Source organism: Polistes dominula, unplaced genomic scaffold (assembly GCF_049000335.1).
Source record: "Polistes dominula isolate Pdom_NZ unplaced genomic scaffold, Pdom_raw_medaka contig_82, whole genome shotgun sequence".
Lineage (NCBI taxonomy): Eukaryota > Metazoa > Arthropoda > Insecta > Hymenoptera > Vespidae > Polistes > Polistes dominula.
This window is the reverse complement of record NW_028301046.1, coordinates 459,684-473,763: the sequence shown is the minus strand read 5'-3', so window position 1 is coordinate 473,763 and position 14,080 is coordinate 459,684. Positions and strand designations below refer to the sequence as shown.

At 35.8% G+C, this 14,080-nt stretch overlaps 1 protein-coding gene across 9 annotated transcripts in view; it reads left to right on the top strand.

Moving 5' to 3' along the window:
• Nucleotides 1-14,080, top strand: part of wge (BAH domain and coiled-coil containing protein winged eye) — a 98,674-nt gene that overhangs the window by 64,450 nt on the left and 20,144 nt on the right. For 5 of the 9 annotated variants that reach the window (XM_089175402.1, XM_089175399.1, XM_089175400.1 and 2 more), the window contains exons 4-7: nt 4,202-4,501; nt 4,907-5,260; nt 7,100-7,336; nt 12,683-12,847. In XM_089175402.1, coding sequence (XP_089031528.1) covers nt 4,202-4,501; nt 4,907-5,260; nt 7,100-7,336; nt 12,683-12,847 — 1,056 coding nt within the window. Of the gene's footprint in view, nt 1-4,201; nt 4,502-4,903; nt 5,261-7,099; nt 7,337-12,682; nt 12,848-14,080 lie in introns of all 9 variants that reach the window. The other 4 variants (XM_089175404.1, XM_089175401.1, XM_089175403.1 and 1 more) reach the window with 3 other exon arrangements.

Sequence of the window (14,080 nt, the reverse complement as noted above, 5' to 3'; positions counted from 1 at the left end):
GTAAGTTTACAAAAACTTTCACCTTCTTTCAGTCTCGTTCTCGTCTCATCTCTTAAACAACTCGTCTCGTTTCGTTTCGTCTCGTCTCTCTCTCGCTCTCTCTTTTTATCTTTCTTTCAATCTCTCTGTCTTTGTCTACATCTATCTTACTCTTTCCATTCCCAACACTCAGCCACCCCCCAACACAAATGTTCGCTTGTCTCCATTTCTCATTCTATACTTCGCCTCCACGCTTCTCCCGTCGTTCAGATTAGATTTATTCGTTCCCGGAAAATCTGTGACAGACTGCGAACGTTTCTCTCTTTCAAGTGCATACGTCTTGCAAATCACCGGACGAAATAGCATCGTCCATTAAATTTTATATCTACGATCGGCTCTTATCTTTCTCTCTCTCTCTCTTTCCTCTTTTACATTTTTAATTTGCTACTATTTTGTTTTTTATTATTTTATTCTATTTCTATTTTACCTTGACCATTTTGTTCTCTCAAACGAAGAAATATGATTTTTTACTGCGAATTAAAATTGCATCGACAGATCGTATCGTTTAAAAAAAAAATAAAACGAGATATATAAAATAATTTTCCTCAATTTCGACTACAACATTTGATACGTAGATGATTTCGATTATTTCCGTATGATAACGATCACGATACAATCGCGACGATAAGAATATCGAATTATATTCGGTGTTTTTTTTTTTTTTTTTTTTTTTTTTTTTAGAAATATCGTAGCTTGACAAATGTTCCAACTTATTTTTCTAAAAAATCTCGTGTGAATGAAAAATTTGATTGCACATTTTCAACTTAGTTTTTCATGTAAAGTTTACATTCTGTTGTAGCAGCAATTACCGGACACCTTATATATGTTCGAATGAATTGGAAGTACATGTAGGTAATTTGAATTCGGTACTTTGGAAGCACGTGCGTATGGATAAACACGCGATCGTTTATAATTGGCATCGCTGAGATGTAATCTAAATGAAATAATACGCACTTCGCGACATCGATTGTATATTACGGTCTGTGCGCCACCTGCTGCAGCTGCTTTTGAAAAAATTGGAAATATTTGTACATTGCCGTATATAGTGTTGTAACTCTTTCCAACTCGCGCGAAATTGTGTCGAACAATACAGAATCTCTCGTGGTGATTTAACATTAAGATATCGTAAGAAGTTACATTATCGTAAGAAACGAATGGAAAAGGAAAAGGAGAAAAAAGAAACAAAAATTTCTTAGAATTTCTCTTTGCAAAAGATCGAGATATCGATTAGGAAATAATACTTCTCCTTCTCGCTTAATCGATTTAAATCATAAATAATACATCTAGCAGAGCTATACAATTTCAACGTGAATTTCTACCACCTGAAAATTTGTTCCTTTTTCTCTTCTCCGTTTCTTTTGCTTTTTGTATTTTTTTTTTTGTATTTTTTTTTACTTCTAATTTTTTTCTATCTACATCCACTTGCATGGTACCATTGTGTAAATACAGGGATTATTTGAACGAAACGTTATTACTAGAGTCCATTTCATGCAAGTTATTTCAAACGTACAGTGCCCACTCTCGCATCATCATTTAAGAGCGTCGAAAGGCCAAGTTATTCTAGAGGAGGTCAGTTCGTCTGGATATTTCGGGATTTTTAGGTTTTATGTAGGCGTTTCTAAAACGTTAGCGGGTGGTAATGGCCGAGATTGAAATACTAAAGTCATTAAGAATGAACATTTCAAAGGAAAACTGTACATCAAGATTTTCACGTACCTACTTTTCTTTTTCAAATTTCATTCAACATTCCTACATTCTCGCAATCTCACAAATTGAACGATCCAAATTTATGATATAAAATACTCTTAGAATAATAGTTTTAATTATAGAAAAAAAAAAAAATCAAAGTAAAGCGCGACTTTTGGAGACCCTACTACAATGACATACACAAATAGGCGCTCACCCCCGTACCTTCTTGGCCACTTTTTTCTCTTCTGCTTCTTCTTCTTCTTCTTTTTTCCCCTCCTTCTCCGATCTGTCCTTTCACGTGGCCCAGTCGCGAGCAAAGGGCACAAAGGTGCAATTATGCAATTAAAGCGATGAACTAGGGGATGGGAGAGGTCTCCCCCGCGTGTGTATGCGAGAGTAAGAAAAATGCTTTCGGTCAAATAGAATTTTTTCATTAGTTTGCGTGTCCCGTTCTTGGCTGCCTCGTGTTCAGGTATATGCTCCGTTTACCTCTCGTTTCCTCTCTCCCTCTTAACGACCTTATTGTTCAAGGTGTAATCCTAAACGCCGCACCGTTTGCGAGGACCCAAAAGAGGATTTGCGTTGACGTAGGAAAGAGAGAAACAAAAGGTACCACCACCGGCACAACAAGAACAAGTTGAGGAAATCTTTTCCCTCCCTCCCCCCCCCCCATCCCAGTTCTACTCTCTAACTCAAGATTTCAATATTTTTCTTAGAGAATTATTTTCTATTTGCCAAAAGGTATAAAGTTACAGACCGAAGACTCGGTTATTAGATAAGTCATGTATTTTAATATTAGTTTAGAGAATTTGCTTGCTTTTCTTTGACGATTTACACGCTCGAATGCTTACTGAAATGATTTTGGCATTACAGGGGACACAAAATCGATTTTAATGAATAACTATATGTCCATATATATAGATATATAGATATATAGATATATGTGTAGGTATATTTCTCTATTAATCGTCCGAACGAATATTCGTCGAATGACCGAGTTCTCCATCGAGTTGTTCGATCGAACTCCACACGCTTTTACGCACCTATGACTAATTTTCAAATTTATCCATCTTTTTCTTTTTTATATTTCACGCTGCGTTGAATGTTGGCCGCAGAACGAACAGGTGGGTTAGAGAATGGAAAATAGTTGTTAAATAAAAAGATAATGCTTTTGACAGATATCGAGTGGATCAGATTTGAAATTGACATTTCTATTGGTCGTCTACTGATATAAGCATAATACAGTTTTAGTTTAATTTAGTCGCAGAGTTGTCTTTCTAAAGTGTTCAATCCAAACTTTATCGTAGAACTTTAAGTACTAATCTTATCGATCACAAAATGTCAAATAACATTCGTAAGCCTGTCTGTCGATATGTTTTGACGTATGATCGAATATGTACCGAATAGCTTTATATAATCTAACATTGATAAAATTTCACCTTCAATTTGTCATCAAGATCTTCATTCTAATCGATCATTAGATCATTCTAATTTCGTGACAAAAAAATGATGTACTTAAACTTCGAAAATAAATTTGTACATTAATCTTATTCGAACAATTTTGTTTTATCGAGAAAAGATAGTTATGAAGATATGAATCTGCCATTGCAAATATCTGTCAAAAAAAAAAAAAAAAATAAAAAGAACGTATAAAATTGAACCAGGAACCGTAAAGGAAGTTTTGCGACGCTCTGTATATTTTTGCCGATATGTATGGTAAAAAGGGAGAAATCATGGTTTAGCATTTTGTTCGTATCGAATAGCAGTTAAGTGTCTTTTGCACGAGATAGGATAACGCGAAACGCGAATGCGATTCCGCGAAAATCGACAACACTTTTCGTTCCCCGCACTTCATTTTCCTTCAACTTCTTGTATTTTTTTTTGTTTGTTTTTTCTTTATTCTGTCTGTCTATCTTTCTCTCTCTCTCTCTCTCTCTCTCTCTCTCTCTCTCTATCTCGGACATGGAGTACGATTAAAATGAATTTGCATAGACTTTCCATTTATTTATCCGGCGGTCCGTTTATTGCATATTTATCGAAACCAGTGAGAAACTAACGGCGATAAATTTCAATTCGCCCATCGGCCGAAGCCGACGTGGCGGACGACGGGATTTAATATTTATACGATTCTCTTTCTAGTTGCTGGTTGGTTGATTCTGACTGCGTTCGCGCGCACGCAATACGATTTTACGCGACTTTTCCTTGAGGTTTATCGTTTATCGTTCGACCTTCTCCGATCTCTCGGTAGTTTCGAGGAAAATTCAAACGTACATTTTTATTTAACAACTTAACGCCTAAACTCTTTTCCAAAGTCTACTACCAAACAAAATATATTTTTTTATTTGTTTGTAATTTTAATGAACACATCTATCTCGCAATTATGGAACGTTTAATAGGAAAAATACGACGTAGAGAAAATAAGGAGTTCAAGGTGGTATATTTGAAAGATCGATTAAATGGAGAAATTCTTCAGTTTCAGAGAGCGTGTTCTCTGCTGCTGTCGGAGTTGGCGTTGGTGGGTACACCTGGGGTGCTCCCACGCCACCCCCAGGATCACCCTACAGCCCTGTCCCTGTGACTCAGCTCGAACTACTCGCCAAGAATTTGGCGAGTTTGGGGCCTCCCGCCCAACAGGCGTTGAGCCTTCAGGGTGTCGGCGTTAATGTCGGCAGTCTTCATCATGCGCAGCACACTCAGCACACGCAGCACACCCTCAATCTCGCTGGACTTCATCATCTGCACCATGGTGAGCAAACGACATTATTGATCGCAAGTAGGTAACATCTTTCACAACGATATGGTTTCAATTCTAATCAATATTTTAAGACGAAACATAAATAATATTTTTCTCTATAAAATAATCTCTTATTTGTCCTTAATATTGTTGAGTCATTGCAATTGGAATTTTTTTTATTAGAGATAATGTTCGAAAATAAATGTTTTTTATTTAATTTATCAATGAAATAAAGTGTCGTGTCAAAGAGACAGAGAGAGATGACTCACGAGAATTCTAGGGAAAAATACTGTTGTCGCGTCAGTGATGATTTCATAGTGCAAAGGGGTTGCATTACTATCAAATAATTAGTTCTAAGTTGATCACAAATATATGAGATTTGTTGTCGTGAAGATTAAATTGTATTTCTTTGGATTTGTCTTCTTTCATTCTCCGCGAAAGAAGGTTTACATCAGAACACTTTTTCGCCCCAACTCTCCCTGGTGACCGGTAATGCGCCGACATTGACGATCAATAGTTTTTCCCCAAATTCGACGGGTAATGTCGTGCCGACGACAGGAGTATTGCTCCAGGAGTATCAGTCACCGACAGGCTCGACGGGCACCGGTTGTTCCGTCGCAGTGAACGGTTCTTCATGTCCAACGAGTTCGACGAGTACCACGATGGTTGTCCAGGGTGGCAACCAGGTTGTCCAGACTACCGCGAAGAAACGAGAAGCCTTCCTCTCGAGTCAAGGTCAACCGGTGAAACTGGAGAACAAGTCGACGAGGCAGCCCTGCGTTTGCAGGAACAGCAACGGTACGTAAACCTTTCTTCCTTTCTTTCATTCTTTCTTTCTTTCTTTCTTTACTTCCCTTCCTTACTTTATTTGATAGATACGTCTCGAGTACTAATATAGTTTGTACAAAGTTATCACGATCTAATTCTTCTTCAATTATGTCCATCATGTTAGGACATAGCAATAAACTGGTCTTCGTTCTTTACACGCGATGGAATAATAAAGAAACCACACTAAAATTGATCAGCAATTTTCTATTTAAACGTTTCATTGGAATCGTTTGATCATAGAGAGTTTACTATAGACGAACAAAAAGTTATTTCACCTGGAAATAGTTACTGACACATCCTCTAAACCACTGACGTAATTCAAACTTAAACGCATTGAAAAAGAATTCTACGTTGTATGCATTTGCGAATCATTGAATTCGTTCACATCGAATTTTCTTATTTTTCTGAACAAGACACGTAGCACAGTAGTAATAGTAGTAATAGAATAGTAGTAGTAGTAGTTTGATTTACGTGAAAAGCAAATATTAGCGAGACTGAACGTTACCGATTGTCCGTTATCACACGTACAAATAACTCGTTAGATTTCAATCGAAATTTTCAATTGGAACACGTAGAGTAGAGTAGAGAGAGACACACATGTGTACTAACATACGTATTAGTCGATGGCCCGAAGGCGTTATCGACGACGAACCTGTTACGCCAAGAAGAGAGGAGCAGGAAGACGAGACTTCTACGGGCTGGGAGTTAGCCATCGTTGTTGATGCAATTGACGACCTTGAAACCAACTCCCTCCGGGAGTCTTCTACTCTAAGTCCACGTCAACTATAATACTACTACTACGAGAAGAAGAAGAAGAAGAAGAAGAAGAAGAAGAAGAAGAAGAAATACAGACGGGAGATCGAGAAAGAGAGAAAGGAAGGAAAAAAAGAAATAAAAAGAGAAACGAAAGAGTAGAAGAGGGGAGAAAAAATAAAAATAAAAAAGAAAGGAACTTGGTGTATGAGAGAGAGAGAAAGAGAGACATAGATATATGAAGTAGTGGAAGAGAAAAAGATAGCAAGTCTTACGCAAGATTCTCTCGCTTCTATATTTACTATGCGAGAAACGACTCGTTTCTCCCTCTCTTTCTCTCTCTCTCTTTCTTTCTTTCTCCTTCTTTCTCTCTTTCTACGCGTTTCTCCTTGGTGTCTCCGACGCCAGTTTTACGCTTCGTTTCCATGAATCATTCCTTGGCCACCATGTGACGTCGATACTTCCCACGAAAACCAGTCCTTACCTTCGTAGAAACTGGGCAAAGACTTTTGTGGAAGAGGTCCTCAAATTTTTTCTTTTCTCTACTTTTTTCTTCTGCTTCTTTTCCTTTCCCTTCCTTTCCTTTTCTTTTTTTTACTTTTTTTTTATACTTCACATTGACAGCTAAAGAGTTAAGATCAAATCGGCGGAATAAGTTTCCCGTTTGAAAAAAAAAAAACGACGTTTTAATCATTCGATATAGTTTTTGTTGAGGAAGAAACATTGATTTGATTATTACGCGAATCGTTCTTACGGCAAATCGATTAATATCCCATAAGCTATAATTGAATTATATTTATATTATTATTCGACTTTATTGGTGGTATTGTTAAATATTAAAAATAAAAGCATCGAATTGAACAAATTTTGAAAATAAAATTAATCCTTTTACTCGTATGATTCATTACGTATGAAAACGGCCGATTATTTATTTTCATACTTAACGACGAGGTGGATTAAATAAAAAGATATGAGTAAATTCGTTAGTTCTTCGTTAATGATATGTGAATCGATTAATTAATGTGTTAAGTGGCGATAATGTGATTAATTTTATAGGTAAAACGAAAGTGGTCCATTCGGATGCTGGCTGCAGCAGGACGTTGCCCGTCGCATCGTCCTGGAATGGACAGGATGCGAATAATGGCGTTAATTCTAATACGAATAATAATAACAACCCAGTGAAGAGAGAACCCTTGGCCTCTGTACCTTGTCAGGTTGCCGAGGTTTCGACCTCTCTTCACGCTACCACTACCTCTGTTAAGATCGAGCCGGTTCCCCCGAAATCGGAAAATGGTGAGCTTACTCAGCATTCCATTTTTCTTTTTATTTCCTTTTCAGAAATCAATATATACAGAGTTAAAATCCTACGAACAACGAATTTCTTACAAATTGTGTTAGGTAACTTGGATTAAAAACTTTTCAACTGGCCCACGTAAGGTTGTTTCTGTGCATACAATCCTGATCAAAATAATATTTGTATTTGAAGATTCTTTTAATAGATATTAATTATTAGAAGATATTTGAAATAATTCCGGTCAAGTTTTCTTTCTTTTTTTTTTTTTTCTATGCACCACACACAAACGATATATATATATATATATATTTTATATCGATTTTATTAAAACATCTGACTTCAATTAACGATTGGTCGCGATTACGAGCTTGTTCATTCTCGCGGGTTTGTTATTTGCGAATTTTTTTTTTTTTTTTTAATTACCATTCGAAAGTTAATTTCGTCGTATAAAGTTTGTTTTCGCGTATGCGTCAGACAGGCGCGAATGCATTCACCGGCTTGTTATTGAACCTTTGAACCAAACGAAAGAATAAATTAATGATTTTCGATTATTTTTAAAACATTTACGTGAACGATTAATCGTCGCTTTGATCCTTCATTTTTGTTATTTTTTTTTTCTTGTTCTTTCGCTTGATGTCGTATGAGAGAATTTTTGTTGATTTCCACGTAGATACCTAAAAAACTTTTGCCTTCCGTTTATATCTACTGGCCTGGAAGGGAAAAAAAACAACTCCCTATCAAAGTTATGAAATAATTACCATATTATGAAGGAAAAATATTGGACAAATTTTTCTCGAATTGCGCTGCTGAGAAGTGGGTTTATATTCAACGTTCTTTCGTAGGAGAAAAAAAAGTTTCCCTTGAAAATCAGCTTTCCTCGGTCGTTAAACGCGTAGAAAGAGTTTCGCAGGGTAAAACCGAGAATTATCTTATGTACGATCTGTGCTTGAAAACTTACTTTAACGACGGCACTCGCGTTATGTTCATAAACTACGTTCTTTCTGTATCGTCCTATCAAAGGGAATAAAACAAAACAGAAATGAAATTCAAATTGAAATAGATAATATTTCAAATTGGAAAGAAATTTGTAAAGAAATTCGTGTGTGTGTGTGTATGTGTGTTCCTCTTCCTTGATAAATTTGGTTTGGAATATCGAGAGGTAGCTTCGGTTATTACACTTGGTATGCGTGGCTTTGTATGAGTAGTACAGGTATTCGTGAAATATTGATTATCTCGTACGGTCCAATACAAAATTCATTTCCATCGTCCGGCCTTTTTATTATATAGATTTTAATGGGGTGAGTTCTTTGCTGGATGGGGGGGGGGAATAGAATAGAAAAGAGAGGTCAGGTAGTCGAAGAATTGGAGGCTTACTATAGGAGCCACGATTTTCATCGATATGCAATTAATGCAAAAATCACAGTTCCATAACTATCCGGCTGAAAGAGGGAAAAAAGAGTCTCTTTCTCTCAGACGATACTATAATCGAAAAGAGAGAGAGAGAGAGAGAGACGGCAAATCCCATTGATACTGCTTATCGGTGAATATAGCGAGGACTTAAACCGTGCCTTTATACCTAGGACCATTCGATTGGCCATAATCCTCTTCACGAATCCTGCAACGTAGAAAGTACTAATTGGCCAATATCCCAATATCCATGCATTTATTCCTCTTCGTTTGTCGTTGAAATCGCGCGCGAATCATCACCGTTTGTGTTCTAACAGCTCGTTCTAAATGTTTCAGAAAAAAAAAAAAACAATTAATCCCCGATCGTTACGGTCAAATTTAAAAGATTCCCAAAAATACGAACACATTGGAATTGCTTGGATAATATTTTTCATCGATGATTTTTACCTAAATACTCACGAATTATGAAATATTGTTTTTTTTTTTTTTTTAAGCTAGAATTCGCGATTATGAGTTAATCGGTAGGATATTTTGATCCCGAGGAAAGACGTTGACAAGGTGTGATAAACGCGTTAAGCAGTGCGTTGTAAGTTAAATAGCGAAATGGGGGAAAATGCAAGATAATTGTAGAGAATTCGTGTGGTTGAGGAAAGAGAGACAAGCGAGCGTAGTAGGATGCATCCTATTCGTTATGCATTTGTTCCCCGGAAACTGCTCTCTCTCTCTCTCTCTCTCTCTCTTTAGTGTGTTTACCACGCCGGACGTTTTCCCGAGGGATTGCGGATCTGTCATTTAAAAAAGAAACGCCCGGAATAACTTATACGCTTGGCTTACAATTAGTCGCTTGGTTTACTCTCCTATCGGATGCACCGTATGCATGGTGCATTAGTAAGTTATTTTACGGGGATAGGAATACGTTGTGCGAATGAAAATTATGATGGTGACGTTAACGTTCCTACGAAAAATAGATAGACGGGAAGAACAATCGACAAAGAGCTTTTTCACTAAATATTCTACACAATTTTCTTTTTTCCTTAAATTTAATTTAAGAATACACAATTATTATTAGAAAAAGTGAACCTTCTTCCTATAACCCTTTTCTCATTTTCAAAATCATTCACGCGTACACACATATCCAAAGTTTTTCTTTCTTTCTTTCTTTCATAAAAGTATGCGACGTAGTATCACATCTGCCAAAAGACTGTAAAAGCAGATGGTTGAAAAAGGATGAGTAGAAGGAAACGTAATCGAGTTTCTTCACCATCTCCTTTCTTCGGAAATCGATTTTCTCTCAATTCGTCTCAACCTCCTGTTCGATGACATTCGTCCATCCATCCATCCATCCATCCATCCATCCATCCATCCATCCATCCATCCATCCATCCAACCATCCTTCCTTGATGCATCGTCACGCTTGAAGCATGGACGGATGCGTTCTTGGAACGTTAGAGGAACCACGAGAATTCAGTTCGATGCGTTTCTCCTCTCTGTTTCATCATCGTATTCCTGCAGATGAACAAACGCAACCGAGTAATTTGCGACCAAATATTCAAATTGCTTTCATTTTACTTTAATACGATATCCACGCGACTAATTATAAGATATTTCATTAATTATGAAATGCAATTTTTCATTCTTTTTTTTTGTTTTTTATTTATTCTAACTTCATTTGCGATCAATGATACTAACGATAATTAAGTTAAAACCATCCCCCTGTAATTCTCACGGAAACAACAAACGCTAAATGCTTTATAATAAAATATAATTTCCTTCGTTCTTAGCTCGCATATTTTACCAACACATAATATAATAGTAATAATTAACATTATAATGAAATAATGAAATACTAGAATTTTTTCTTCTTATTCTTGGAATAAGAGATTTAATCAAGAAATACAATTTCATTTGATTGTAGGATAATTACTTTCGTTAAACGACGTTTAACAAATTCTAGAATTTACATGTTTAATTACGTTTGAATTAACAATTTTCGAGATAGGTGTTTTTGAAAGGAAATCTCTCGTTCTCTTTTCTTCTTAGAAAGGCACTCGCGTGCTTCCATCCGAGCGCTTGTCTCGATAGACGAAACAAAGGCTCGTAAGAGAGTTCTAAGATGTTAACCAACGATTTCTCTTCTCGAGTCCCTTCTCTCCTTGCTTAAAGTAAGTACGTACAATACGCGTGTAACCCCTTTATCCACAACGACGTTATACACATATCACACACACACACACACTTTTCTATATGCAATACGTGGTACGTAGACGCTACGCTTCTTGTTCTTATTCTCCTTCACACACTTTCGATGCAATGTCGTATTACACTCGAGAAAAGACTCCCCTCGAAGTTGCCCTCCCATTGGTCGAGCACGCCAACATTCAACCCCCGATCCGTGGCTTTTCCTTCCCCTACTACTCTGTCACGAAAAGAAATTAATCGAGCCACCGAAATACGCCAGTCTCGACGATCAAAGCTTATGTACGTTGCTTTTACCATGAAAAAAAAAAAAAAAAAAAAAATAAGAAGAAGAAAAAGAAAAAGCAAAAATGGGAGTCGACATTCTCATATCCCCTTTCCCGTTACCCTCACTGTTCATCGATGTATTATTATACTTTCAATCTTACCAATAATCGAACGAAATTTCGTATTTTTAGTTTGCTTTCTTAAATCTTTCAAAGTTTAATTATTAATAACTAGAGAGTGAAATGGTGTTGATAATTAATATTTCAAACTTTTAGGAAATGTTCGAACTGTTCGTTATTGGTTTTGTTTCCAAACTATATACGTCACTTTCAAATCGGTTTTATAATTGTTATTTTTCGGTTCTGTATTAAACCGAACCGTAACTGATACCGCCGGACCGTTTTAATGTTAAAGAACCAATACGAAATCGATATAAAATCGGTTTGAAAGGACCGAAAGTGATACGAGTCAGAACCGTTAAATCAATTGCAGTTAAAAATATTTTGTTCATCTCTCATCGCTGCTCCAAAAATCGAAATCGATATCGTAACAGTTTTATTGTTATCTTTACTAAAAAAAACTAATCAAACTCATGGTGATAAAAATAAAAGAAGAATAAAATAGAACAAATGGATATATTATTTGATATATACAGTGTGTTTGAAATACGCAAATAAACAAAATTTGGCATGTCTCGTTCATGTGTATCACCCGGTTCTGTTATATATATATCGATTATAGTAATTGAGCATTTTTTGTGGCTGTAGTAGCAGCAGCAAAAGGTTAAGTAGGAGGTGCGTGGCACGCATGGCGACGCAAACACAAGGCGTGGCTCGAAAGAGTCTCGACCCTACAAGTCTATCCCTTTCGTTCACAACTACACCCACGATGTATATAATACGTGTATCTTAGTCGACGAACCGCGACAATCTACGTGAAAAACTTTGGCCTATCAGCTAGCCAGCCTACGAACACCCCCCCCTTATTGCAAATTTAATCAAAGTAGAAGAGAGTGGAGTGTACTCTGTGCTTGTGCGAAAATAATTTGATATTTTGCTCTTTGATTTTTTCTACCCTGTCAAAAGGTCTTTTAAGAGTCTCCGAATGAAAAATATGTTATTCAAATAATTCCATTAAATTTGAAACTTTTGAAAAATCGATAAATGTAATTCTCCTTTTTTCCCCTCTTTTTTTTTCTTTTTTTTTTTTGGATAATTTTATGAGATATCGTTAATCGAAGATATTCGATTATTTTAATAGATTTGAAAAAGCAAAGTTAATTTAGATGAAATTTTTTGATTACATCAAATATAATTTGAATGAAATGAAATTTGTAATCATTTCAAATGATTCGTTATAAATGTAATTTTATTGAAATGCCACCACAAAGTCACCCACGTGGGGTGTTATGATATCGTTCGATTATTATTATTATTATTATTATTAATATTTCTCTTGAATCTTTTTCATTTTAGGTATATTGGTATCGAATACTAACGCAGGTGGAATACCAGTTGGAATTGCTATGGCAAGACAGAGATCACAGCATCAGGAAAGCTCGGCTTCCATGCGGAATGTCTCCCTCAGTCATCATACGTCGCATCACGCAAGTTATCATCACTTTCAACCTGACAATCTTGGTGAGTATCTATATATATTACACGTATATATTATATATCTTGTACAGACTGCATATCTATTACGTATGTTTATACACGCATTTCACAATTTATGTCTAATATAATATTGATAATAATACAAACGCGTGCTTGAAATCAATTGATTTTCTGCCATAATGATAGTCAGTAGTATTTAACAATGTTAAATGAATTCGTTGTATTATTATTTAATAAAATATCTCTTGAATATGAAATCGAATGAAAAATGCATTGAATGGAAGAACTCGTACAAAAAAGATATACGAACAAATAATCGTGTGTATACTATAAAATACAATTTGTATTTTATATGTATGTGTGTGTGTGTGTATCTCTTTCTCTCTTTTGGAGAATCTTAGTTTTGCACCTTTTAAAATTTGTATAGATGATCGATTATCGAATAGATGTAATTAGGAGAAAATATGAAATTAAGTTGGTTCGTTAGTTTGTTGGTTGTTAAAAAAAAAAAAAAAAAAAAAATGTATTCGCGAGTACAATGCGTTAGTACGCGCTCGTATAGAATGGATAAGCGTTATCGGATGATACGCGGCTGTTTTCATTTGAGCCAATGTGCAGAGAGAGGCATCGGTATTCGAGAAGCGGCTCGAACATCTGGGCGGAATATTAACGAGGAACGACGAAGAGGGGGATGCGGACATTCTTTCGAAATGCCTCTTCCGTTCCGCGAAGGGTAAAACCGATTGCGCGATATCAAATCATCCGGCAAATTTTCATTCCGACGTTTTATTCGAATTCTCCAGAAATATCTAGTGAGAGTCAACGTAATAGACAGTTACGATAATAAAATCAAGTTTATAGTTCAAATTTGTGCAAACATATTATATATTCTAAATGTACATGCATTGCATAGGGAACAACACACGAAAAAATATGTAATTGTGATTTGATTATACCTAAAACAAAAAACAAAACAAAAACAAAAATATCTTCGATAAGTCGGAATGAACAAAAAAATGATAAAAAAGAAAATCTAAAGCTTGGATATTTTAATAACATTTAATAGTAGAAATTTCTTGCAAACGTTGATAAAAAATAAAAAATAAAGAAGTAAACGAGTCTAACGAATAATTATATTTTAATGATCCTCAATGAAATAAAAATATCTACGAAGAAATATTGGAGTAGTATAAGGTCGGAAGAGAGAGAGAGAGAGAGAGAGAGAGAGAAAAAAAGGGAGGAAGTATGAGTAAAAAA